Genomic DNA, 27,664 nt, shown 5'->3' with positions numbered 1-27,664 from the left:
AACGCAATTAAAGCTTGATCCACAGGCTTCCATCATGTTGTGTGGCAGGCCCCCCAATACCTCTTCTCCATGGTGCTCCAGTCAGAGGTTGCACTCTGACATCATCATGTACAATACACAAATATTAGCCTTGCATTGTTTGTGAGGGCCCACTCTCAACCTGGGACATCCAAGTCAACAGGAGAGTGTTGCAGCAAGGAATAAGGTAAGTATTACAATTTATTCCTTTTTCCTGTATAACAAGCAGTTGAAGTGATTGTAATTTTTTTTTTTTTTAATAAAATAATAAGACATGTTATAATTACCTGTTCTGTGCAATGGTTTTGCACAGAGCAGCCCCAATCATTCTTGTCTGGGGTCCCCTGCTGACGCTCCTGGCTCCTCCCCACCACCAACTGCTCCCATAGGAAGCAGCTTCCTTTGGGGGCATTCATGCTTGTTGAATCCCAAGCTGGCTGCTTGTGTCTATTTAGACACACACCCCAGCTGGGCCCCGCTCTCTGCTCACAGGTTTTGAATGACAGCAGTTCAGAGCAATTCCAGAGTTCAGCTTTAACCTCATATTAAAAAATAATGTAAGTTCATTTATTTTTATGAGTAGACCTGTATGTCAACAAGCTCCATTGGTTGACTATTTAAAACAAGAGCAAAGCATTTGTATAGACACTGTTGTAGAGCAATTGACCTTAGTGCAAATTAATATTCTTGTGAGTAAATAAATGAAGAAAAAACATTTTGAATAAGCTGATTCCATTGAATATGGCTTACCTTGTCAGTGTAGATAAAGAAGAGGCTAACCACAATAAGCTCCAGTAAGAAGATTATCAGCAACAGGATAAAGAACTAAACAAAAAAAAAAGATGCACAGTGATTATTATTTAACAAAGCAATACATTTCCATGTTACTGCAATATGTAAATAATTGTTAAAAGTTGCATATATGAAGTTGCCATGGTCTGTGCCTTCTATTCAGATCCAAGATCACATTCCATTTTCACTGTACAATGTCAGTACACAATTGTGTAGCATAGTAAATATTTGCATTAAAAAAATTGAAAGCAGCCTTGCTTGTTCTAGTCTAAAAGCCTAATGTATGCATTAGATTACAGGGCATATTCAAAAAGGCCCATCAATGTGCAGCAACCCATAGAGACAAGCCAGAAAGAATGGTTGACTTATGTTATTTTATTACATTAAGGCCTCATGCACACTGGACCTTATCAAATCGTCAGTAGAAAGTTGTGGCTCTAAAAGGAGTTTTTTACCTTTTTTTTCAGTAGCGTTTTTCAACGTTTTTAGCTTTTTTATAGCTTTAGCTTTTTTTTTTTTTAGCAAAACAATACCCTCACAAAAGCTTATGGCTCAAAAACATTGATAAATGCCGAATAGCCACGTTTTTCGGCGGTATTTGGTGTTTTTCTGCGTTTTTAAGCTTTTATCAGAGTTAGAGTGATTTTACAGCTGAAAAACGCCTCTTAAAACCCACTAGTTCTGGGATTTTTTCCAACCAGAAAACGCCCCTGCCAAAAACTGTTGATAACCGCCTATACGTGCATGGACACATAGAATAACATGCTGGGGAGTTTACTGGCTGCAGAAAAAAATGTCTGACGCCAAAAACAGCAGCTAAAAATGTCCAGTGTGCATGAGGCCTCAAATGTGATTGGCTACCATAAGTTACTACAATTGGTTGCATATTGTTTTTTGTACTGCCCTACTGAATACATTTTTCTTGTTTAAATATTTTACTAATGAAAGATTCCAGTACAAAGTTATTGGAAAAATGCGGTAAGTACATGATCACAACAGGCTTGATATAATATGTTGAAATATGAAAACGACCTTGTGGAATTCAAAAAACAAGCAACAGTTGGTGGGAGAGGACAAGAATGAAGACAAAAGTAGGCTACAAATTCTAGATGTACAGTATCTCACAAAAGTGAGTACACCCCTCACATTTTGGTAAATGTTTTATTATATATTTTCATGTGACAAAACAGAAGAAATGACACTTTGCTACACAGTAGTGAGTGTACGGCTTGTATAACCGTGTAAATTTGCTGCCCCCTCAAAATAACTCAGCACACAGCCATTAATGTCTAGACCGTAAATATTTACAAAAACATGAGGGGTGGACATGTGAGGGAATACACATGTTAGGGCACCACAATCCATGCTCAGTGCCCTATCCCATGGTAAAAACCCAGACTGGGGGTAAAAAAGCTGATAGGAAGGCAGTGTAAGTTGACGCGGCCAAAAATGAGAAGGTCATGTCCCAATGTAACACAGATTTGCCCGTTACAGGGATCACTCTAGATGTGCATCCTGTTGGGTATGGCTGTTGTGGATGGCACTGTACACTGTACACTACTCCCAGATCTGACAGTGCTGCTGAACAATCAGCTCCCACAACAGGACAATTCCTGTTCCAGTCACTAATAACTCAAGTGTGACTCCTACAAGCCACACGATCTAACAATTTAGAGCTGCAAAAAATATAATAGCAATGGGAGACTTCCTGTGGCTGGAGCTGATTGGTAGTAGGTGTGGAGGTTAGAGAAGATCAGCAGCACTGTCACTAAATGCTGGTCCTGCATCCTACACATGCACATTAGAACTCCACAGAAGCCTATGGGGTTTCTACAGCACCCTTATAGGCAGCTACAAAAAAGAGAGGCACAAGCCACAGGTAAAGTATGCAGCAGAATGCTTGTGGACATTGTGTCAAAAATGTGTATACAGTGCAGGAGGGGGGGTGTGGGTTAGGTCAGCACAGTGGGAGGGGTGGAAAGGGTGAGGAAAATTCCGAAAATGCTGTTTAAGGCTAGGTTCACACTGGTATGAATTGGATGTGGGTTTCCCCGCATCCAATTAGCATGTCAGGAGACTGTGACCGGCTCTCAGGCCAGGTTCACACTGTGTGCAGAGCGGCTCACAGCAGGGGGTCTGGTGTGCCCCTGTTCACTGTTTCAGTTCCAAATTCAGTTCTAATTTTTTTGGCTGAATGCGGACCTGACGATGCATAGGACGCTTCTGCAAACCCCTCTGCAGCCTTCTCAGAGCTGTGTGCACCGGCTCCATTGAGAGCCGGTCACAGTCTCCTGACATGCGAATTGAATGCAGGGAAACCCACATCCAATTCGCACCAGTGCGAACCCAGCCTCAATGGAGCCGGTTCACACAGCCCTGGGATGGCTGTGGAGTGGTTTTACAGAAGGGTCCTGTGCGTCTTCTGGTCCATTTCAGGCCCAAGTTTAGCCAAAAACTCAAATTCGGACCTGATATAGTGAACAGGAACACACTGGACCCCCCTGCTGCAAGCCACTTTGCACACAGTGTGAACCCAGCCTGAAAGTTTCCTTAACCTTTTGGTTAAAATAAATCATGAATCAATCATATACACTGTATGTGTTTCTCAAAATATAGCATGATGATTCATTCAACAAAAATCATCCACCCTATTAAACTCTGATCTGCTTCAAAACACATTTGCTAAGATCTTAAACATATGATATAGCATCTAAAATTTTTAACAAGGTGGACATTTCTTTACAACATATGAAAAGAACCTACTAATGCTATTCCAAGAACCCTCCTCCTAAGTCCTCGTAGTCTGCATATTCCATTATCAGCATTGAAAATGAAAATATTAGGGCCCCCCTTCACACTAACTCATTCCATTGTGGTGCCCCACTGCATACAAGTAAACATATTTTGCATTAAAGCAGACAACAAGAAGGGCCTCCAATGCATGGCAAGAGAAATAAATAGAATGACCTATATTTTCATGCAGTGCATCACAATGCAAGCCACATGTTGTGGTGGACTGCAGTGTGAGTCCATTGGCACCTACTGTACTTGTGCATTGAATTGCTATTCTTAAAAAATGGCTTCACAATGCAGTGCCCCGTGTTACTGTTGCTTTAAAAGACATTCCTGAAAAGCATAAGTCTGAAAGAGGCCTTACATGAATTAACTTAAATGTTACTTTAGAGCTTAACTTAAGGCTAATTAAGTTAATGATCGATCTTCCCGTACTAACTAAGGAATGCCATAGATGCTGCAATTTTCTGTTCTGCAAATGCACAGACAGTGTTGATGGGATAATCCCTCTAATGGAGCTATAGTGTTCCCTCGGCAGGGTATGGGGAGCCGTCACTGCCGGGAGAACATAGTGATTATTGCTAGCGGCTCTGGCATGCTGGTTGTACCAAAGTCGATCGATTAATTGACTTGGGAGTCAATTAACATGCCCATACACGGTTCGACTGTCGGACAGTCTCTGCTAAACCAGCCAAAATTTGAATCATCTATGGCCGGCTTAAACCCCCTTTGCACATACCTTAGCTCAGTGGGAAATGCAGCTCAGGAGTCTGCACCATAACGGATGGTGCTCAGTCATCAAAGGCTCCCAGAAAGCTTACAGATAGACAGCTTTTGTATTAGGGCCTATGAAGAACTGTGTGTGATGATTGCACACTCTCTGTCCTTCCCTGGGCAGATATAGTGCAGCTTGCAGGGCAACAATCGAAAGGCCCGTACACATGACAAGAAAATCGGAAGTAAAATTTAATCCGATGAACGATCTGTTGATTTTTTTTTGCTAGTACAGTGCTTTTGACAGCCGGTTACGAAATTTTTATCGTACATGAACACAACGTCTGATTTTAGTTTAGTTGGTACAGTTTTCATCCAAAAAAGAAAATGAGACTAGCATGCAACAAAAAACGGACGGAAATTCGTCAGATAATCTGATCGTGTGTACAAGGCTTAAGCATCAACATGCTTAGAGTATCCACCACTGGGGCAGGTAAACTAAGCAGTTAACCCTTTACACAAACATGGTTTAGTTTGATCTAGTCTAGTTTGGTCATTCAGCTTAACAGCTTTTAAATAGTGTTTAATTTAAAAAAATAAAAAGAAAAGTACTACTAGAAAAATTTACAGAAAAGTTATTACAAAGCAGACATAAGCAACATAAAAATAAAAGAATTTGAAAGTAAAAAAAAAACAAAACACTTCATTGGTCTCAGTACAGTGCAGGGTTTGGATCACTTGAGGATTAAATTCAACCTGATGTTGCGAGAGGACACTCCTAATCTGACTGTCGTAATATTTTGTTTTAAACATATTTTTTATGCAAAGGGTATTATAATCCTTTTAAACCAAGCATACAAGCAAAAAAAAAAAAAAAAAAAAATTGTCAAACATACAGTAGTCCAGCAATATACATTGCTACACATTGAGAAGGTCTTCAGTGCAGACAAGCACATTAAAAAGTTGAGTTACATATTATCCTTTGCCCATCTGCCTTTCTCTGGCCTTGGATCCTGATCTCCAACAAGGTTGGAGCAAGAATAACCACTGCCTCCAACTTCTCTATCAATCTACTGTGGATCAAAGTGCAAAGAACTTTTTACAAGCCAGTCTATTCTGATAGGTAATTTTTTCAAAAGAGACAAGCTTATTGAGATCAGTGATCCAGGAAATCACCCTGCGCATTGCAAAATAAAAATCTGGCAACTGCAAGGGCAGAATATCAATATCATCTGCATCCAGGTACCTAAAGACACAACTATGAGGGATATTAGTGAAATGTGTACCAAATACTTGAAAAACCATGGTGATGACTTTACCCCAGTACCTGACCAGGTTGGAACATCTCCACAATTAAGTTATCCACATTCAGCCCCCGCTCACATCGGGCCGATTTGACATGCCTATTGCCGGCAACGGCACTGTCTGAATCGGTGAGACACCGACTTTGCGGGGCCGCACCGATTCCCAAAAGTAGTTCCTGCACTACTTCCTGCACAGACTTTGTTCAAATCGCCCTCCGAGTCAGGCGGAAATGCAGTTTTGAAATTGTGTGAGTTCAGCTGAACTTGCACGATTTCAAACTCGCCCTTAGTGTGAACGAGGGTTCAGTGCAGCATGGCTCTCAGTAATCTGAGAATAATCTCAGTAATCTGTAATAGTTCCCTTGGTAAAACAAGAGCTTGCAGCTGGTGGAGAGCTTGGTGGCGAGTTATTTCCACTCAGTCAAAAGGTTGGAGGGGTGTGTAGTAAGCGTGCTAGAGTAATTTATTATGCCCAGCTGACACACTCTCTCTGAAGGCACTGTTTTTTGGGCCATCTGTGAAGTGCAGATTTCCCTACATTTCTTGCTCTATAACAACAACAGGAAGTGAGAGTAAATCCCTCTGCAATGAGGAGAGCCCTAGTAGTCACCAGAACTAGTTCCCCCCTTAGAAGATTTCCCCTCCATTTCTGTTTTTGTATACTTTTTTTAAATCAAGTAGTTTTGTAATGTTTAGTGCAATATAACATACAAGAACACATATATAAAAAAAAAAAAAAGAAAAATCACATTCAGAGGGTACAGCATCTTCCAGCGTATATAACAAGATAAAGTGCAGGTGGTTATAGATTACAGAGACTGCATTGTGCTGAACATAAATAAAGATAAAGTCTCTGATAATACCTCCTTAGCCAATTGTTCGGAATGTTGGACTGATATATCCAACAGCATGCAAATCTTCAATTTTAGAAAGCATATGATGAGCAACAGCATTATCAACCAAATCGGTTGAGTGGGGCAAACGATCTGCTTCTCCGGAGCACTATCTACACTACATGTCAGCAAAGCAGGCACGGCCGAGTGCCCTGCAAATGTGAGTTTGTTTATTCTCTTCAATAAAGCTGATTTATATATATATATATACGGAGAGCACTAGATTTTGTCCCATTCTTATCCCCACATATATCTTGGAATCCCTGGAGCTACACAGTAGAGAGGCCCTTTCCTGGAAATCCATTATCCATGTTATGTGATTGCTGGCCCATTTGGGTCTGATGGGAAGGTGAGAGGCTTATCTGTCTGGTGGAGGGATTCACTAAACGGTGCTCACAATATTCGTTGTTTATCACGATTGGATCACATTTCAGTTGAACACTGGGACTTTTGGAGATTTCTTTGATTGGAGCACTAGCACGATTATGTGCCTTATGAACTGTTTTTCATCTATTATTATCACATATTATCACTGTTTTATTTGTGTGATCTCTGGCGCAGCACATTTTTGTATTATTTGTATGGTTTGTGATTTGTGAACACGATTGGTGTTTGCTGCCGGATTAGCATTTACACACTTAAGGATATATTTCTTCACACTATATTCACACACATTAGTTTTGTGTTTTATTTTGGTTTGCGCTGATAGTTTTTCTGGTATCGTGTATAGTATACACCCTGTGTAAAATAAATGGTTGGGGTAGCTTTTGGAAGAGGGAGAGAGATACTTCAGGAATTGTTTTGAAGGTCGTTGTCCATTGATCTTCATCCCAAGGTATCTAAATCTTGTCTCCATTTTTGCCTGTAGTTCAGTTGAATTTTGGAGTTAGCAACTAACAAGACAAAGCACATGTCTTCGGTGAGGCACTGTTTAATAGAAGATTGCGGAGTTACCATTAAAAGAATTAAAGAGGGACTATACGCCAGGGGTATGGTTTTTGTGATACATCCATGAATAATAAATATAACAAGCGAAAATTTAGGAAGTGTCTAGGATGCAATGTGTTCCAAAGACCCAGACACGTCCCGCATTTTCTCTTGTTATATTTTTTAATCATGTAAGTGGATTTCTATTATTTTAATAACTTACATAAAACAGAATTATGCTATAGGATCCTTTCTATTAAATGAATATACAAGTCTTTTATCTAATGAGGACCTAAGAGATGAGAAAAGATAGAGATTGGGACTCCAGATACAGATGCATGACATGTTGATAACAGTGGCCCCCAGAGCGGAGATGGTTTTCTGGTAAATGCAGATCAGGTGGGGGAGCCTAAGTGGAGACCATATGTGTGCGTTCTTCATCAGGACTTTACCAACATTTGAAGCGCAATATATTAATTCATTGTTTGTATGGACTTATAAACAGCCTATTAAAAATGTTGGGAGTTATGGCTATAAGTCAAAGTGAGTCACTACTCCAGTCTCACAGTTGTGAATTTCTTAAATAGCATTTCAGACCATTTTTGACAGGGCCTCATCAGATGCCCCTTAAAAATCCAGAATAGCTGATGTTTATGATATGTTTGTATTCCTCCTTGATGAACTGTGAGAATTTTGATCTTATTGTATTGTTAACAATTTGTGATTTTTTTGGGGGAATTGAGGGTAGCATTGTGTTTAGTACCATTCTACTATTTTCTCTACACAGTTTGGGGTTCACAAAATGTCACTATCATCATAGCCAGTGCTCCTGGTACTCTGCACCCTGACATCTCCCTGCCACTTAGCACCCCTACTACTGAACCTTGCTTCACCCCTGACTCCAAACCTTCCAGCCTTCCATGGTACTACACCCCTGATTCTGATCCTTCCTTCCTCTCGGCATCCCTAACACTGAATTCCAACACTCCAGACAATGCACCTGCAACTCTGTTACTGCATATTCCCTTAATGCCCCCTTGTCCCTGCTCCCCCTTGTCAACTTTGCAGAGACATACATAGAAGATGTGAGGCTGAGCCTGGAGTTTCTGGACTCTCGGACTCTTTGCCCACTTCACGGCCCTCTGGGAACATCACCTTCTTCCCACTGTCCCACTGTCCCACTGTAGCCTGTAGAGGCTTTTGGCGGCTCTGTGCACCTTTTGTGTGTCCACAGAGAAAGAAGGCAGAAGTGCACACTTCTGACCTGGAAGAGAAAACCAAACACTGAGTAACCTACTACCTCCATTACCGCGGAACCTTTATAATGTAGCAGTCATTTTATAGAAGTCCAACATCAAAATGTATTCTTTATTTTAAGTTAAGCATTTTATTTGAAGTTTAACGCCACTATGTATTGCCCCTTCCTCCCAAACTGCTGAAACTAAGGCTAGTGCACACTGCATCTGTCTCTGAAAGTGATCTGCAGTAGATTGCTTTTCACAGGGCAGCAAGGCAGTGGCTTTCAGGCATTCAGGCGGTGATAATGCTGCCTACTTAATGGCTTTTTTTTTTTGCTTTTGTTCCTGGTTGAACAGCAATTTATAGTGAAAGTAACATGCCACAACTGGGGTTCATATGCTTGGCTTGTGGTTGTGGTGAGGCCCATTGATTTAAATGGATGAGTTTTATAGGGGATGAAACCTATGAATTCAAAAAGCTGCATTACATTTTCCACTACTGCAATGCGAAACATCACAGCCACAGCATTTATTCAGCCCCCTCTGACTATATGTTAGAACTGATGTGTGAGGTTGGTGGGGGGTATGACTGCAGCATAGCCACCTGTTTTTACCACTCCCTGGCTGCCCGTGTTCAAGAGACCTTGGGGGGAACTAAAATTCAATTTTACTTTCTGTATTCTTCTTTTACAGCATGGAGCATAAAAATATGTGAAATATCAAAGATGAGTTATATAAAGGTAATTTCATGCTAAACAAAATGTTACCTTTATATAAAGTAGATGCTGTTACTATTCACAAACATGTCTATTCACATTTTGTTCCCCTTTCATGACATTTGTCATTGTATTTGCTTCTGCTTTTCAATAAATGCAACTTGTTATTCTTTTTTATTAGAATTTTTAGTCTACAGGAGGTTTACTAGAGTACGTTTACAGTGTCCTTCATAGGGATTGCTATAATAAAATCAGCTTTTTGCAGAAAAATATCTTAACCTTGGATCAGATCAAATTTATTCATTTCCTTTTGCCTTTACACATATATCTGTAAATGGTATCGTTTTCCTGGAAATGGACTTTTAACTTAGATGTATGTGTCCTTTAAAGACCAGCTAATGCTCTTTAAAGGAAACCACATGTGTGGGCTGCAAGTGCCAAATGCTGGCTGCCTGTTTTATTGTGCTCATCCTCTGCAGTCAAACATTCTTAAGTAACTAACTTGAAGCAAATAGGCAGAGCTCTAACCGTAATTGCTGCATACTTGTTCCAGGTCAACGACTCTACATGTACAAAAGATAAAGGATCAGTTTGACAACCAGGGAAATATTATTCCCAGAAAAAAAGTATGCAAGGGAATCTCATATATTTCTTTTGACAGGTTACCTTTACACCTTGTACACATGGATTTCAGCTTCTATAATAGCAGTGTATACATCAAGCTTTAACAAAGCATTTGCAAACCTTTGGTCAGCTTCAAAAAAGAATTTGAAGCCCACACCACTGCTAAAAGGTCCAGATAGGACTACATTCCAATAAAGGTCACAAAATATAGAAAGATTAGCCAACACGTTTCGGGGTCCAAATCAATTTTACAAAATGATTGTTTACAATCACTTTAAATCTAATGTAATTTTCTAGTGAATTCCTGTCTGTGCTGGAAAGTAAGCAGGTGGGAATTTTTGTACATGATAATACTGGCTAGGAAAACAATATGACACATTTTCTTATATTCCTGTTCTCCATTTTCCCCTGCAGCAATTACACTTATATATTTAGAGAGTTTTATTATATAGGAAAAATGAGCATTGTGCTCTCCTCTCCCTCATCTACTCAACCCATCAGTGAAGCCTGATGTTTTTTAAAATACTGTAACAATTCCTTGTGACAGCAATAAAATGAAAGCAACAGTGTAAAAAAAAAATAAAATAAAATAAATGAATATTAAAAAAAAAATTAAAGTGCCCCTGTCCCCCCGTGCTAGAGCTCAAAGTTGAAGGCATGCATTAGTCCCACGCACACGCAAACAGTGATTGTCCCACACATGTGAGGTATCACCACGAATGTCAGACCATGGGCAGTGATTCTAGCACTAGACCTCCTCTATAGACATAAAGTGATAACCTGTAAAGACTTGTTAAACGTTGCCTATGGATAGTAAAATTTACGTAGTTTGTTGCCACTGCATGGGCATGCGCAATTTTAGAGCGTGACATGTTTGGTATCTATTTACTCGGCATGACATCATCGTTTCTATTTTACCAAAAAAATTGGGTTATATATTGTGTTTTTTTTGCAATACAATTTAAAAAGGTGTATTTTTTCCCCCCAAAAATTGCATTTTAAAAATTGCTGCACTAATACTGTGCCACAAAAAAAATGTAAAAACCCATCAATTTATTCTCTAGGGCCTCTGCTTTAAAAAAAAAAAATATTGTATGGTGGTTCTAAGTAATTTTCTAGTAAAAAACTGATTGTTATATGTGATCAATAATGCCAGAAAAAGCCTGGTCTTTAGGTGGTTAAAAAATCTTTTGGTATATACGGTATGTGTTTTCTAGTTTTATTTAGCTGTTTCCTGGATTTCAGCTATAACACTTTCAATTTAAAGCAAAAAAACATTTTGGTGACAGACCACTTCTATCCTTTACCTTAAATGTCATTCTTGTGCCTCAGGCAATGGCTATAGATTTTTATTGAATCTGTGATAAGTAAATACATACATGAAACAAACAAAAAGAAAACACTAAAGTGTTATGTATTGATTGTTATACCATGTGGATTACTTGTGAAATTTATTGGAGAGCTGCATATATGTGATTGAAAGAAGTGTTGCAGATAATCATGACTATACGTATCCTCTTCCTTGAATGTATCACTAAATAACCACACATGTCTGCAGTTCTGTACCTCTGCGGTGTATATTGAGATAGTAAAACCAATTTTAGTTCCCTCTCAAAGCCTCCTGGGTGAGCTGTAAAGTGTGTTTTTATTTCCTGTTCTTCCCTCTGCTCCTGACTCCTCTTCTGTAATATTTCATGCTGCAGTTGCTCAGCGAGGTTGGTGTTAGTGCTGAGAGGATTGAATGTCACACAGCTGGCAGCCTCTGTTAGATCACTGTTAACCTTTCTTCTTTCAATGCTGGCAAAACTAAATGTGAAAACTTTGGGTGATTCGAGAACAACAGCTTTTTTTTATTTAACTTTTTATAGAGCTAAATTACCATATAAACAAGATTTTTTTGTGCTATAGAAACATTGCTTCATTTCTGACAGAGCAGCTTAATTAGCCAAACACAATATTTTTTTAATTGCTGACTAATAGATCGTGGCAAGACATTGTTACTACAGATGATGTTATGACATTTGTTGGGAAATGTAATTGAACAGTTACACATGCTACAAACTGACTTTTTTTTATCGTAATAATTTACTAGCAAAACTGTGCCCATTCTTTGAAAGGGCTGAATACAGAAAGGTGTGTTACTGTAGCTGTGCATTGGTTGGGGCATTGTTGTAGTGGTGAGTGAGGTGTGGGCATATGGGATGAGGTGCTGAAAGGATGGGGGTCCATGGGCGTCCACAGAACTTTTTCAGGGGGGGGCAACATTTCAAGGTCACCCATGCTCCTCCCCTTTTCAACAATGTCATAATACCTATTTTGAGTATTTATTTTTAAAGAGCAAACAGCAGCATTTATTTTTAAAGCATTTGTTAACCTAAAAAAAAAAAAAAATATTGACCCTGTTCCCTTAAAGCATGTTATACAGCACTGTGTAATTCCCCCCCCCCCCCGTATCACCTAAAATAATACCTGGATGATCCTGCCTGGCTATGTCCTCCCCTCTGTAAACTGACCACCGTACACCATGGCGGCTGAGCCCTGACACTGTGGTCAGTTTACGTGCCTCTGTCATCCTGTGTGACCCTGTGTCTGTCTTTTATAAAAATAAGCCATCCTTTACAAGTTTTCAGAGCGCCGATTACCGCTCACGAGACCCGCCGCCTCTCTCCTCCTCTCCCCATGCCCTCCTCCTCCCCTCCCGACTGACATCAGTGAGGAATACTCAGCCCCGCCGCTGCAGGCAGCTGTCAGATGGGGAGAGGAGAGAGCCGATGGATCACATGAGCGGCGCTCGGCCCTCTGAAAACTAGTAAAGAACTGCTTATTTTTTAAAAACACATTCTCTGACACAGGGGCACACAGAATTAGTAAACAGACCAGACAGGATGGCATAAATTGGCTAAACAATCACTTGAAAGGGGAATTTGAGATTTGCCCCTACCTGCGGACACCCATGTGGGGGTCGTCTGTGGTCATGAGAGGCACAGGTGATGGGAGCTTTCAGGGAAATTCAAGCACAATGGTGACAAGGGGTTCTGGTGAAGTGGTGGTGAGGACAAGTGGTTGCAAGCGAGGCTACTGCCGCTGTCAGTTTTTCTGTTTCAATGTATTTATTGGTTTTCTAACACAACATAAAAGATCAAAAGTAAGCATTTAAATCATCCACGCAGGGGCTGTAGAATGGTCAGGTATTACAGAGGAATCCAAATCTGCACACAAAGTGTATGGGATCGGGGGCCGGGGAGTGATTTCAGCTTGTAGCAGCCTCTAAGATCGCATGATAGCTGGTGGGCAATGGAGTGTGACATTAGCAAGGAGGACCAGTGGCGCTCACTACACCGATCTTAAGCTGTATTGACCCCAGCCTGAAATAGCTGTGGGTCCAATATTTCTGGTGAGTGGGGACACAGGAGGGGAGTGGAGCACCTCACATCGGTTGATGGTTTTCAAGCACTCCAGCACCCTGTATTTTCCAACATATTTATGCACTTTTATGGACATTTGAAGCACCGATGCACCTATAGTTATGGAATATTTAGCATTTTATTTATTGTTGCACTTATGCACTTTTATGTCCAATTTTAGTCAAGCGCTGTTTTATTGTTATTTTTTTATTTCTGAGTTCTGCTTAGTGAACAGCAGCTGCCCATGATCATTTCACTTGTTAGCACTTTATTATAGGTCTAAGAGTAGAATAGTAAGTTTTAATAGAGCTCTGAAGCTGCTGCAAAATTATCTACAGTACTTGTTTTTTCTTCTGGCAACTTGTAGCCAGACACCAACTATAGGTTGTAGCTAACTACGATGTTCATCTAGGCAGCTATAATGGACTGGTGTGGCATGGCCACTAGCAGCTGCATTGGAGAGCATGAGCAGAAACTAAAGCTGTTGGTGATTCTGTGCCGATTCCCTCGTCGCACCAGAATTGCACAGTGGTTCACACCGAGATCTGCGAATCGCTGGGGAGTGTCAATGTAAAGTTAATGACACTCCCAGATTGTTTCGCAGATCGCAGTGCGAACTGTGAAATGGTACAGGAATCAGATTGCAAAGGTGTGATCACCCATGCGATCCAATTCTAGTGCAAACCAAAAAAAGGGTTCTGCACCATTTTGGTGCGAATGCGATTTCAGCCATACAGTTTGTATGGCTGAAATCGCATTACACAGACATCGCATGTGATCTGCCCAGCAATGCAGTGCAAATCACATGCGATGTCTGGCATCACACTCGTGTGAACCGGCACTCAGCCTCTCCATGGTGACGGTCCACCCTGCACTCACCCCTTCACGGTAATGGTCTCCCCTTGTACTCGCCCCTCCATGGCTTCCTTGGCTTCTCCTCCTGGCCAACCCGATCCGCCTCCTGTCTTGATTGAGTGATCACCAAACCCAATCTTTTTCAAGCTAATTAGAGCCTCAGGCTCTAATTATGTGGCTTGAAAAAAAAATGAGCCCGGCACCCTGCCACGGGGTGGTGCCTCTGCACCCCCTAATGGCCTCGGCTGCTCCTGGTAAGACCCCTTTCACATGGAGTGGACTCGGTCAAGCAGATTCGCCTGATCAGTGAGGGATCTGTCTGATGATCCCCACTGAGCAGGCAGATGACAGATCTGAGTCTGCTCCGCTGATGCAGAGCGGACACTGACACAACCCGCTGTTCTCTATGGAGTGGTCAGATGGAAACAGACCACCTGTCCATTTCCATCTGATACCATCCAATCCGATCTTCTAGATGGATGCGGAATGGGATTTTTATATGTTGATATTTAGTGGACCGGATCAGGTCGGATGCAGGTGGGTGTAAACGGACACATTAACCGCCTTAGCGGTATCCCCGAGCGTGACTCGGGGTAGGAATTTTCTGCTATTAGCGGTATCCCCGAGTCACGCTCGGGGTCAATGGGCAGAGCGTGCAGACAGCGCAGCGGAGCTTCTCTTACCTTATCCTGGCGATCCAGCGATGAGCTCTCATTGCTGTGACCGCCAGTGAGATCTCCGCCGCTCGTCTGTCGGTAGGAGGACTTCCTAGTTCCGTTCCCTGCAGCAGCAATGCTGCATGGGAGCGGAACTAGGGAGGGAAATTCAAAAAAAAAAAAAAAAACGTTGCAAAAAACACAAACACATAACACATTTAATATTATATACATGCATATATATATATGCATATATATATGCACATATATATATACATACATATATATATAGATATATATATATATATATAAAATTATATTATTGATTCGATTATAATTCATGCGTTTTATATATATATATATATATATATATATATATATATATATACACACACACACATATATATATATATCTATATCTATATACACACATATATATATAATATATAATGCATGAATTATAATCTATTTAATAATATAATTTTATTATATATATTATATATTAAATAATAAAATAATATTATTGATTCGATTATAATTCACTTGTTTGTATTTCAAATTTATCACATCTGAGATGTCTACTAGAGTCTTGTTTTGGTCAGGTTTAAGTCAGTAATTACTAAGAATTGTAGGCCTATAATACATAACGCCAAATTTCCATGAAAAGAATTGTACCGCTTTTGGAACAGAATTCCTGACAGAATCATACCGCCAGGGAGGTTAACATAAGTCTCTCCATAGAGAACAATAGGTGGTCCGACTGAAAAATGGACAGGCAGACCTGATCGGTCTGCTTGTGTGAAAGGGGCCTAAGGGGCCCAATAGTAAAATGATGAACATTTGCGCAATTATTGCGGGGCCCAAAAAATCTGTAGCATTTTTTTTTCTACAGGTCATGTGTTCTAGTTTGAGAGGTCTTTTCAAATTCTGAAAGCTGTAAGTAAAAAATGGTAACCTCCGGATTTTTAGAGTAAACTGTTTTTATTTACAGTTTTGCGTACCTGCAGTTTTCACCATTTCACAAAAAGGTGCAATTTAAGGCCTCGTGCACACTGTACATGATCAAAACATCAGTAGAAAGCTGTAGCTGTAGAAGGCCTTTTTTTTAGCTTTTTTGCAGTAGCGTTTTTCAGCGTTTTTTTAGCTTTTTTCAGCTGTAGCATTTCTTAGCTTATTTTTTAGCAAAACTATACTCCCACAAAAGCGTATGGCTCAAAAACGTTGTTAAACGCAGAATAGCCACATTTTTCTGTTTTTTTTTTAGCTTTTATCAGAGTTAGAGCATTTTTACAGTTGAAAAACGCCTCCTAAAACCCACTAGTTCTGATGTTTTTTTACAGCCAGAAAATGCCCATGCCCAAAACTGCTGATAACAGCCTATGTGTAAATGGACACATAGGATAACATGCTGGGAAGTTTACTGGCTGCAGAAAAAAATGTCTGACGCCAAAAACAGCAGATGTAAAAACGTTCAGTGTGCATGAGGCCTTAAATGTACAAATATTTGTTATTTATTACCTTAATACAGTTTAACTTTTATGTTTACTAGGAATTTAGCAGAAATTTTGTAGATTTTGCCATGTATGAATCTACCCAATAATGATTTAAGTGTATTCTTAGCAAAAATATTGTTTTGATAAACATTTGCGCAAATATTGCGGTGCCTTAAAAATCAGTAGCATCTTCTTTTTATTCTACTGCCCATCTGCTTTCAGAAAATATATATATATTTCAGAGTTTGTAAAAGACCCCCAAAATATATGTTTTGGGGGTCTTTTACAAACTCTGAAAGCTGTAAGTGCAAAAGGAAAACCTCCAGATTTTTAGAGAAATGTTTGTGTTCGTCCGATTTTCACTCTTTCTCAAAAAGGCGCAATTTAAAATTTACAAATGTTTATTTATTTATTGACTCAATACAAGTTTAGCTTTTATATTTAGAAGGCACTTAGCAGGAATTTTCCAAAATTTGCTGTGTTTGTATCGGCTAATATAGATTTTAGTGCATTGTTAGTGAAGATATTGTTTTGATAAACATTTGCGCAAATATTGCGGGCCCTTAAAAATCAGTAACACATTTCATTTATTCTACTGGTCCTTTGCTTTCAGAAAATGTATAGTTTAGGGGTCTTTAAAAACTCTGAAAGCTGAAATTTAAAAAGGAAAACCTCAACATTTTTTTGAGAAATGTAGTTATTTGTAGTTTTATGTATGTTCAGTTTTCACCATTTCTCAAAAAGGCGCAATTTGAAATTTACAAATATTTGTTATTTATTAACTCAATACAAGTTATTTGCTGTGTTTGTATCTGCTAATAATGATTATTAGTGCATTTTTAGCGAGAATATTGCTTTGGTAAACATTTGCGCAAATATCGTGGGGCCTTAAAAATCAGTAGCACCTTCTTTTTTTCTACTGGTCCTATGTTTTCAGAAAATTATTGAAAATATGATTTGGGGGGTCTGTGAAAGCTATAAGAGAACAATGAAAACCTTCAGATTATTTGAGAAATGTGGTTATTTACATTTTTTGCATATGTTCAGTTTTCACCATTTTGCAAAAAGGCGTAATTTAAAAATTAAAAATATTTGTTATTTATTAACACAATATAGGTTAAGCTTTTATATTTAGTAGGGATTTAGCAGGCGTTTTGTAAAATTTGCTGTGTTTATATCTGCTACAAATGATTTTAGAGAATTTTTAGCGAATATAAGATTTTGATAAACATTGGCGCCAATATGGCAGCATGTAAAAATTTAGTAGCACTTTCCTTTTATTCTATAGGTCATGTACTTTCAGAAAATATATGGTTTGGGGGGTCTTTAACAAACTCTGAAAGCTGTAAGGGACAAATGAAAACCTCTTGATTTCTAGAGAAATTTGGATATTGACTTTTTTTTGCGTAAATTTCACAAAAGCACAGGGCCTGGCAGCGAAAGGGTTAAAACATTCTCTTTTATTCTTTTACCCAATTTTATGGTTGCTCATGTGATACCTCTCTTGACCAGCTGGCCTTTAGACCATACGTTTCCTTTTCCCTCTCTTCTTCCCCCCCCCCCCACTATTCTTTCTCCCCACTCTTTTCTCTATCCCTTTCTTTATACGACAATTTTTGAACCCTTGGTGTGCCAGCATACATTCGGGTCACCTTCCATTGTGACTCAGACAACAGAAACGTATATGTTGTCCGATACTGATATATGTGTTTTTCTGTTTATATTCCACTTGTGCATTTAATACGGATATGTTGTCCCTGCTGTTCCTGTTTTTTTTTTTGTTTTGTTGAAAACATACTCCAGCTTGGACTGTATTTTTCCAATTGACATATGTCATGATTTGGGCGATAGCTATTGTTGCTGACTTTTGTAACCATATTACTGTGTCCTATTTTCCTTTTTGTCTCAAAATGTAAACAATAAAAACATTTTCACCTCTAAAACATTCTTTCTGGTTGCATCACTTCCTGTAAGTCAGCTCCCATAATATTCTGTGTTTTTGCATCACAGAAAAGGGTGTGATAGGGTATGTATTACCAGTCTGGACCAAACCAGAAGACCCTACACATTACAATCAGCTATGTAGTGTAAAGGCCTACCTTTTTTTGGCAGGGGGGGCTTTTTGGAGCCTTTTTGTTCATCACGCATAGGGCAGCACATTCACTATGCTCAACAATCGCCCCAAAGAAGCTTCAGAACTTTTAGAGCAGACTGTGATGTGTTTTTTACCGTGCTTTTTGGTGAGTTTGCAGAGTGTTTTTGAAACGCACAGCAAAGCATGCCTTTTCTGTGCAGTTTGCCATGCGTTCGGAAACACAGATGTGAATGGAGCCTCATTGTTCTTGTGTAAACAAACCAATTTCACATTTAGCCCCATTCACATAGGATATTTTGGCATAGTACGAGTTGCACATTTTTTTACGTTGTGCTTTGCTGCATTTGTCATCTGTTTTTCATGTATAAACATATGTGTTTGTTGTGCCATTTACAATTTAATGGCCCTGAAAGCACAAGTAGTTAATTTAAGGTAAAAAAGTGGCCAATCATTATACAGTCTGATTGTTCAATCACTGTACAATCTCCTTTAGATTTACCAAAACTATAAAATAGGAGGAGACAACATCTATCCAATCACACTGTATCCAATCAAGAAGGCCCTTGCACTACATCAGGGGTGTCCAACCCGTCACCCCAGAGAGTTTAGCATGCAGACATAGCAAACATAGCAGCTGTGGCAGCCTACATTAACAAGCCAAGCAAATTCACGCCTGGAGGGATGTCGGGGATGCTGTGCAAACAAAGTTGATAGGTGAAGGGTGTGTGCTAATGAGGTCAGCTGGTAAACGCCTTCCTGTGTCTTTTGGGGTTCTCCACCCCAAATATATATGCCAGGAAGTCTCTGTCGCTTTCTAAGAAATACAGCAAGGTCTAATGTAAGGCCCTTACAAAGAAAGCTTTTATTTTTCTGCAATTAAGGTACATTCAAGTAAATAAAAAGGAGTAGGTGTAAAATATATATGTAAAACCCACTCACCCAGCGCTAATATATAAAGCGGTAAAAATGGCATACAACACTGTGTTGTGTGTAACAGAGCAGCCGCTATTACAAGAAATCCATTAACAATAAGGTGTAGTATTGCTCATAGCAGAAAGAAACAACCATACACTAGCAGCGCTTATGTGAAACAAATACATCAATAAATAAATGCAGGTAAAAGTCCAATATGGTGAAAGTGCTATAATGATATGAATGGCATAAACACTTGTTGTAAATTCATCTAAGGAATATAGTTCATATATAAGATGAATCCCTTTCTTCACCACGGTGCTGTATCAAATCAAAAGAGACCACCTTCACCACACCAACGGGATTCCCCCGTGGTAATGGACACTCACCAAAAGGAAAATTATATGGAGCCTTTGAAAAACATATAGACTTGTAATGTCAGGGAAATGACTCTGCCACTCTGCTCTGTAGACCAAGGTCCTCCAATCCCCACAGCAGTGAAAGTGATTGCTCCAAATGCACAAGCTCCGTTTTCAAAGTTATGTCTTTTCAATAGTTCTTTCTCCAGGTTAGATTGCTCAGCTTCATCAAATAGCCCCTGGGGTGTTTTTGATTTTTTTAAAGGTGTTTTTTTGGGTTGTTACTTTCCTGTGAGGCAAAGAAGAATGAGTGTTGTGAGGGGGGCGGCGTGCAGCATATACTTGCATCTGGAGTGGTGTCAGAGCTACTAGCAGTATCTCACAGGAAAGTAACAACCCAACAAAAACACCTTTAAAAAAAACAAAAACACCCCAGGGGCGATTTGATGAAGCTGAGCAATCTAACCTGGAGAAAGAACTATTGGAAAGACATAACTTTGAAAACGGAGCTTGTGCATTTAGAGCAATCGCTTTCACTGCTGTGGGGATTGGAGGACCTTGGTCTACAGAGCAGAGTGGCAGAGTCATTTCCCTGACATGACAAGTCTATATGTTTTTCAAAGGCTCCATATAATTTTCCTTTTGGTGAGTGTCCATTACCACGGGGGAATCCCGTTGGTGTGGTGAAGGTGGTCTCTTTTGATTTGATACAGCACCGTGGTGAAGAAAGGGATTCATTTTATATATTAATTATATTCCATAGATTAATTTACAACGAGTGTTTATGCCATTCATATCATTATAGCACTTTCACCATATTGGACTTTTACCTGCATTTATTTATTTATTTATTTATGTTTTTGTTTCACATAAGCGCTGCTAGTGTATGGTTGTTTCTTTCGGCTATGAGCAATACTACACCTTATTGTTAAAGGTACATTAAAGATATATTGGTACATAGAGGAGCTGGAATTTAGAAAAAAAAAAAAAGGTGAATTTATCCTTTAAGCCACAAATTGTCGAAAGCACTGACAAAGAACTTTCATAAGCTGCAATTAATGTACATATGTGTTTATGTTACAAGAACAATTGAGTACAGACTGTGATACTTTTTTTAATTTGCTCGAACATCCAAATTTTTACTATAAGCTTTCGGTGTGTTCCCCCTTCAAGGTTCCAGCAGCACTAATACACAAAGTTTTAGCAGAAGGTTAGGTAGGATAATCTCTGAGGGGGAAAAAAAAACACAACCAAACATACACAGCTAACTTTGTGTATTAGTACTGTTTTAGACCTTGATGAAGGGGGATTACTCCACCCAAAAGCTTGAAAACTTGGATGTTAGTGCAAATAAATCATAGTTACGAAATTAATCATATCATACTTTTCTTAAGAATACTCGCATTACCCATTCACTTCACAAATAGAGCAAGAAATGATTTCCTGGCTCTATTTATATTGCTGATATTTGGTTACATTCACAATGACATATCTTCATATTCATCCAATGCATTGCTTAACTACTGTATGCATACATACATTTCTAGATTTCTTTATAACCAGATCATCCAAAACACAAGGGGAAGCATTTATCAATTCTGTTGTACAGAAAGCCAATGCTAAACAGGAGCAAGGAGACATATGTTTCTCCCTCAGCTGCTGTAACACAGCACTGGTACAGAATAAAACCTGACCCTGAGCATGATTCATCTGTTTAGAGTAAAATTCTGTCTCATCTTTAGTAATAAATCTGTAGCAGACCTGGGCACTACTATTGGAGTTGGCTGCCCATGATTACAGGTGCACAGGCTGTAAATACACAGGAAAACTGTTGCACAGACATTGTTAAAAAGAACTGAAGACTGATTTGCATCCAGGTGTTAACTACCTCACATTACCTTTAAGCTTTCCATGCATATAGGTTGCTATATTGATAATAAATAAATCATTAATGATAAGTTTATATCTGATGTATACATTTAAGAAAAGTTTCCAGTGTAGTTTTAAGTTCAAGCTTACTGATGGCTATAGTCAACTGCTCCATTTTTTCTCCAAGTATGTAGACTGCTCCTATAAGACTGAACATTGCCCAGAAGATACCAAACTCCCACAATGATTTGTACTCACACTCAGAAGAAGGTATTTGTTCTCCTTAATAGCACCAATGCAGCCCAGAAAGCCCACGATCATCACGATGGTTCCTGTAGCTATCAACAGGTTGGCAGCAGATAGCGAAGGAAAAGAGGAGGAGAGCGTGGCAAAGTTCCCCTGGGTGACAGCCAGCCAGATACCCACTCCAAGGATCCCACATCCTCCCAGCTGCCAAGGCAAAAAACAAAGAAGCAAAGTCATGAAAGATTCTGTGTCCTTATCAAACCCTCAGTTTTGGCACAATATCCACACATTTTATTTATAAGCCAGCTAGAAAGAACATTTTTTTATTGCATAAAAAAAAAAAAAAGACAAAGAATTCTTAACCAAGACTCATGTTGCAAAACATTTTTGCTCTCTTTAGTCCCAGGGTATCTGTAAATGTATTTGCTGTAGTAGAGAGAACACCACACAGAAGAAACCCTTAGTGACTGCGGCTAGCCTGGATCAGTTTACAGCTGTCTAATTCAAAGGAGAGTATTTGATAAAAATGCAGTCTAGGTGAATACTGCTGAAGGCATATCTATCCTATCCTATCCTATCCTATCCATCCATCCATCCATCTATCTAAATTCTGGGGTGTGTTTTAGCTTCCTTTCCTTTTACACCCTTTTTTACTTCTATTGTTTCAAAAAAATGCAATACTGTTGGCTGCATTGTACATTACGGAGCTAATTCAGTAAAAAAACAAAACAAAACATTTTCAAGCAGTTATAACTCATATGCTACCGGAAGAATCACTAATTTCTCAAGCAGAAAGTTCCAGACTCCATTATTGTTTCTCCATACAGTGTTTATACAAGGTGGGTCTTTTACCTGAACATCATGGCATTATCCAATAGGATTTATGCCAATCATCCCTGTTGTGTCACACTTCCATTTCAGCAACCACCAGCCTGATCTGAAATGTCAGGTGTGAAATTTTTATGTAAAGGAGAATAAAGTTTAAAACTACCTTTAATCGATTGACATCACATGCAAATGATGCAAATTTAAAGACTTAGAACACTGACTGATAAGTCCCCCCCCCCCCCCCAATATGTCTGCCTGGATTCCATATGAAATACCATTGTCTTTGGTTTAACAGTATAGCTTTATGCCATTTTGTTGAGAATGCATTTGGTAAAACTCAATGGCTGCAATCACTTCATATGTCTCTATGCACAAATGAAATAACATTTGTTTTGTCTGTCTTTGCCCATTTCAAATGACATAATCATACAAACATGACTCTGGGCAGGAAAGGCAGCTAATTGCAGCCTGTAAAATAGTTGTTAATTCTTTTTGTTTTCACAAGAGACAAAGATTTTAGAGTTTGCATCTAATGCCAGGATTTCTCTCCCAGCAGGATTTTCTTGAAAGGGATTATTTTTAAATCCAGGATATGATGGTAAGAATTGAAAGATAAAGAATAAAAGCAGAGAAAAACACCCTACCGCTATTTTGTACCAGCACTTCGGGAGAAAATAGCTAGACACAGTGTAAACACTGGCACACAGAATGACCCTCTTGTACTAAGTATTTACAGTAAAGCCGTCATGACACTGTGCATGCTAAACAGGTATTATAAATGAAATACAGGAAAGCTCCACAAACCTGTAATTGTCTTTCAGATAACCCTGGGAGCTTGAAAACCTGTAGTGCTCTCTCTTATGCAAATACCAACTTGCTGAATTTGACATGTTACCCCCCCCCCCCCCCAACCCCCCAATCTCTGAGGCTACCTATCCCATTGCTGGACAAATAGTAAGGTGAGGGAGGAGGAGAGGGTGAGAAGCCCTTAATTTAACATACCACTATAATGTGTGGAGTCAAGAAAGATTTATATTAAAGTGGACTTAGCACCTACATGCATTTGCAAAGAAAAAAAACTACAGCCAGGAAAAAAAAAACATAAAATATGTCAGATAATGTCAAATGGCTCCTATTTTTTATGTTTTTGATTTAAAGTTTATATAAATTTTTTTTTTTATAAATTCAATGTTTATTGAAAAAGGAATAGGCATAAAACACAGTCATGAGCAGTGGTACATGTCCAAAAACAGTAGGCAAACAGAAAACAAAGTAGAAGGCAATAATCTCACAGCGATAAAGACTAAACATTATATTTCTCTTATTTTCTCCCTTTGCCTGTTAAATATACCATTCAGGTTTTCCAGCTAACTCCGGGAGCTGGAAAACCTGTGGTGCTCTCTATTATGCAATTACCAACTTTCCAAACTTGGCACGTTACCCCTGCCCCTCCATTCTTTCCCCCCCCCCCCCCATTTTTAAGGCTACCCATGTCATTGCTGGACAAATAGTAAGGGTGGGGGAGAGGAAAGCCCTTAAAGTGGAGTTCCACCCATTTTAGTGACTTTAGATGTATGTAATCCCCTTTAAAACGACTTTTACCAATGGAAAGTTTTTTTTTTTTTGTTGCTAGTAAATACCTTATTTTCTGCTTTATTTATCCTCTTCTCACTTCCGGGTCCGGTCGGCGATTACGTCATTCGGCGATTCGCAGTGTTTGCTGGGATGTATCTCACGGCATTAAATCTTGCATTATTACACAGGAGATGAGCTGTACTGCATGCTCTGCCCCGCCTCCGCCCCGCCTCCTCTCAGTGAGCTGTACTGTATATATTGTATTGAGGCCGTGCTCCGCCCCGCCTCCTCTCAGTGTGCGAGGACTGAAAGCATTATATCCTCACTGAGCTCACTGAGAGGAGGCGGGGCAGAGCACGGCCTCAATACAATACATACAGTACAGCTCACTGAGAGGAGGTGGGGCTGAGGTGGGGCAGAGCACGCAGTGCAGCTCATCTCCTGTGTAATAATGCAAGATTTCATGCCCTGAGATACATCCCAGCACACACTGCGAATCGCCGAATGACATAATCGCCGACCAGACCCGGAAGTGAGAAGAGGATAAATAAAGCAGAAAATAAGGTATTTACTAGCAAAAAAAAAAAAAAAAAAAACTTTCCATTGGTAAAAGTCGTTTTAAAGGGGATTACATATATCTATGTAATCCAATTTATTAAAAATGGGTGGAACTCCACTTTAATTTACCATACCACTATAATGTGTGGAGTCAAGAAAGATTTACATCAAAGTGAACTTAGCACCTACATGCACTTGCAAAAAACTACAGCCAGGAAAAAAAAAAACATAAAATATAATGTCAGATCATGTCAATTTTCTCCTATTTTTTAATGTTTTTGAATTAAAGTATATGTAGATATTAAAAAATAAATATCTCTTATTTGCTTCCTTGGCCCGTCAATACCATAACACTATTCAAAGTGTTTAATTTTTATCTCTTTAACAAACGTAAAATATACAGTAGCTACTCATCCAGCCAGAGATCTTGTGAGATGATAACTTTCTGTGCTCTCTGCCTCTATGACTGATATCATTTAGTACTGTTCCCTGCTTTCTTCATTGACCACAAAACACCTCCCCTTTTAGGGAGAAGAGAGGTAGGTGTCATGTAGTCCTAATACAGTGTTATGTAGACCGTACACAGTCTGCTGACTGTTAGTTCCCAAATACAGTAGTGAGTGTAGAGAGTACAAGAAAGGTGTCACTTGTGAATCTAGCTTTACAGCCTTTACTGAGTAGATAGAATCAGGGCAACACAACATCATGTTGCTTACAGCCTGCATTTCCTACTAAAGTCCCAAAACCAAAGTGGTATATGCACAGACAAATATTATTTATTTTTAGATGTACAGACAAACATTATTTCTTTTTAGATGTTTTTTAAGTTTTAAGTTGATTCACAAATGTGTATTGCCGCTTACCATGAGTTAATTCTGTTTAGTTCCCTTAGTATCCATCTTTACAACTCTATACATGATAAAGAGGCCTTTGCATGGTGTAAAAAGATGAACAAGTGTTAAACTTATGTAATGTATCTATCAAATGGTTCAAGACTGTCTTGGACACAGAAAACCCCTTTAAGTAGTATGTGCACTTAACAGAGGCAAAAAATACACTAAGCTTATCAAGAAGTCTAAAATGTCAGGTAGGTTTACAGGAACAGATCTAAAGGCTGATATAATGCTTGCAACACGTCAATATGTGCTTTAATGTCACAATGTCAGTGAGGTCAAATACAAAACAACCTGAGCCATATACATCAAATAAGAACAAACTGCACATATGTTGTTGTGACAACCTGAACACAATTTGCTGCAATGCATCAAAAACAGATCCTTGACAGAGAAGCATCTAATAAATGCTTCTGTACATTTCCTCCTCTGGTATGTAGGATGCATTTTAGGTTTAGCCAAGGAAGATTAATGAAGAGTAGATTTTATTTGGTAAATTAAATAAAAACATACTCAATTTAATAACAGCACAGGTTACGTGCTGAAAAACAGCAAGAATAGAAAAAACAATCCTAATGTAAGCACATGCAGGGAATGCACAGCATGGATTGCTGTCCTTGGTGCTGAACCTGAGTTTCACACATGCTTTCATATTCACAAAAGCATCATTTCAATTACCTTTTGCCCAGTTTAGACTAGAAAGAAGCCTTTAGTCACATACATTCCTTACAGTTTTTCTATTCTGCCCAGATCATAAAAAAAACAAGGATTTCAAGAACTATTTACACGTTGTAGGTTAAAATGTCTCAGATGGCTCTCATTAATTCAGGTCATGGTATAGCTAGCAGCATTTAGTCACATTCAAATAAACGTGTTCTAATAAGTATTAGGAAGATATCCCATCATTTATATCCACACAGGTTGCTCAAACTCTTTAGTTTGATCACCATGGAATGTGGAGATGTTGGTTGTCCAAGAGCAGAATGGGAGTTGTAAAAGTTGGTATTTATAGTGCTGTGTAGTGAGGAATGCAAAGACCTATACATTGGAGAGACAAAAAAAAAAAAAAACTCAACAAGCAAAGGGTCTACCATTGGAGGGAAAATTATATCAGCAAGTTTTCTACTCCTTAAGAAGTAAGTATATTCTTTTGAGTACAGTGAGGTGCACATCTTGAACAGAAGGAACAATTAGTTTGCAAGAGACGTGAAAGAGGTCATCTTCATTAAACTGGAATAACCATTCCTTTACAGAGGAGAGGGGTTTTGACACAATGGGATTGATTTGCTAAATCTAGAGAGTGCAAAATCTGGTTCAGCTCTGCATAGAAACCAATCAGCTTCCAGGTTTTTTTGTCAAAGCTTAATTGAACAAGCTGATGTTAGAAGCCGATTGGCTACCATGCACAGATGCACCAGATTGTACACTTTCCAGTTTTAGTAAACCAACTCCCATTTGTCTCCCACATATACAGTAATTCACATTCCTACCCTGGCAATATGACAAAAAATTTGCCATGAAAATGGAAGAATTAATACCTACACAGCCTACTGCCAAGGATGAGATTATGTAACTAGAACAGGGTGGCTCCACAACTTTCACATCTCATGATCTCGGACAATCAACATTTATGTTGATTTCATGGTGATTTTGATTTTGGTGTCTGTTCTACCTGTGTGTATTTAAATGCTGGAGTATCTTCCTGACACTGCCATGCCAAATGAAGAAGTGGCTTGGAGAAACTACAAATGTAACTAACTACTACTAACTTTTTAGGTGAAAACAAAAAACTTTCTCTAGGTTCGAAAATCATGTGTCAGTGTCTCTGAATGGGGTTGCTATATGCAATCAAATTGATCTCATGAACCAGACAACCAGACTTACACTGAGTGAGTGCCTGCA

At 39.0% G+C, this 27,664-nt stretch overlaps 1 protein-coding gene across 1 annotated transcript in view; it reads right to left on the bottom strand.

Annotated features, from left to right (window-relative positions):
- The window catches only part of TSPAN4 (tetraspanin 4), a 334,076-nt gene that overhangs the window by 93,632 nt on the left and 212,780 nt on the right, over nt 1-27,664 (bottom strand). Inside the window, exons 2-3 of the mRNA XM_082269930.1 lie at nt 21,921-22,112; nt 769-843 (exon numbers count right to left, since the gene is read on the bottom strand). Of these exons, the coding sequence (XP_082126056.1) occupies nt 769-843; nt 21,921-22,112 (267 nt within the window). The remainder of the gene's footprint in view (nt 1-768; nt 844-21,920; nt 22,113-27,664) is intronic.

The sequence above is a fragment of the Pelophylax lessonae genome (genome assembly GCF_965119305.1).
Source record: "Pelophylax lessonae genome assembly, chromosome: 10".
Classification (NCBI taxonomy): Eukaryota; Metazoa; Chordata; class Amphibia; order Anura; family Ranidae; genus Pelophylax; species Pelophylax lessonae.
The sequence above is the reverse complement of the archived record's forward strand: the minus strand, read 5'-3'. Positions and strand labels throughout refer to the sequence as shown.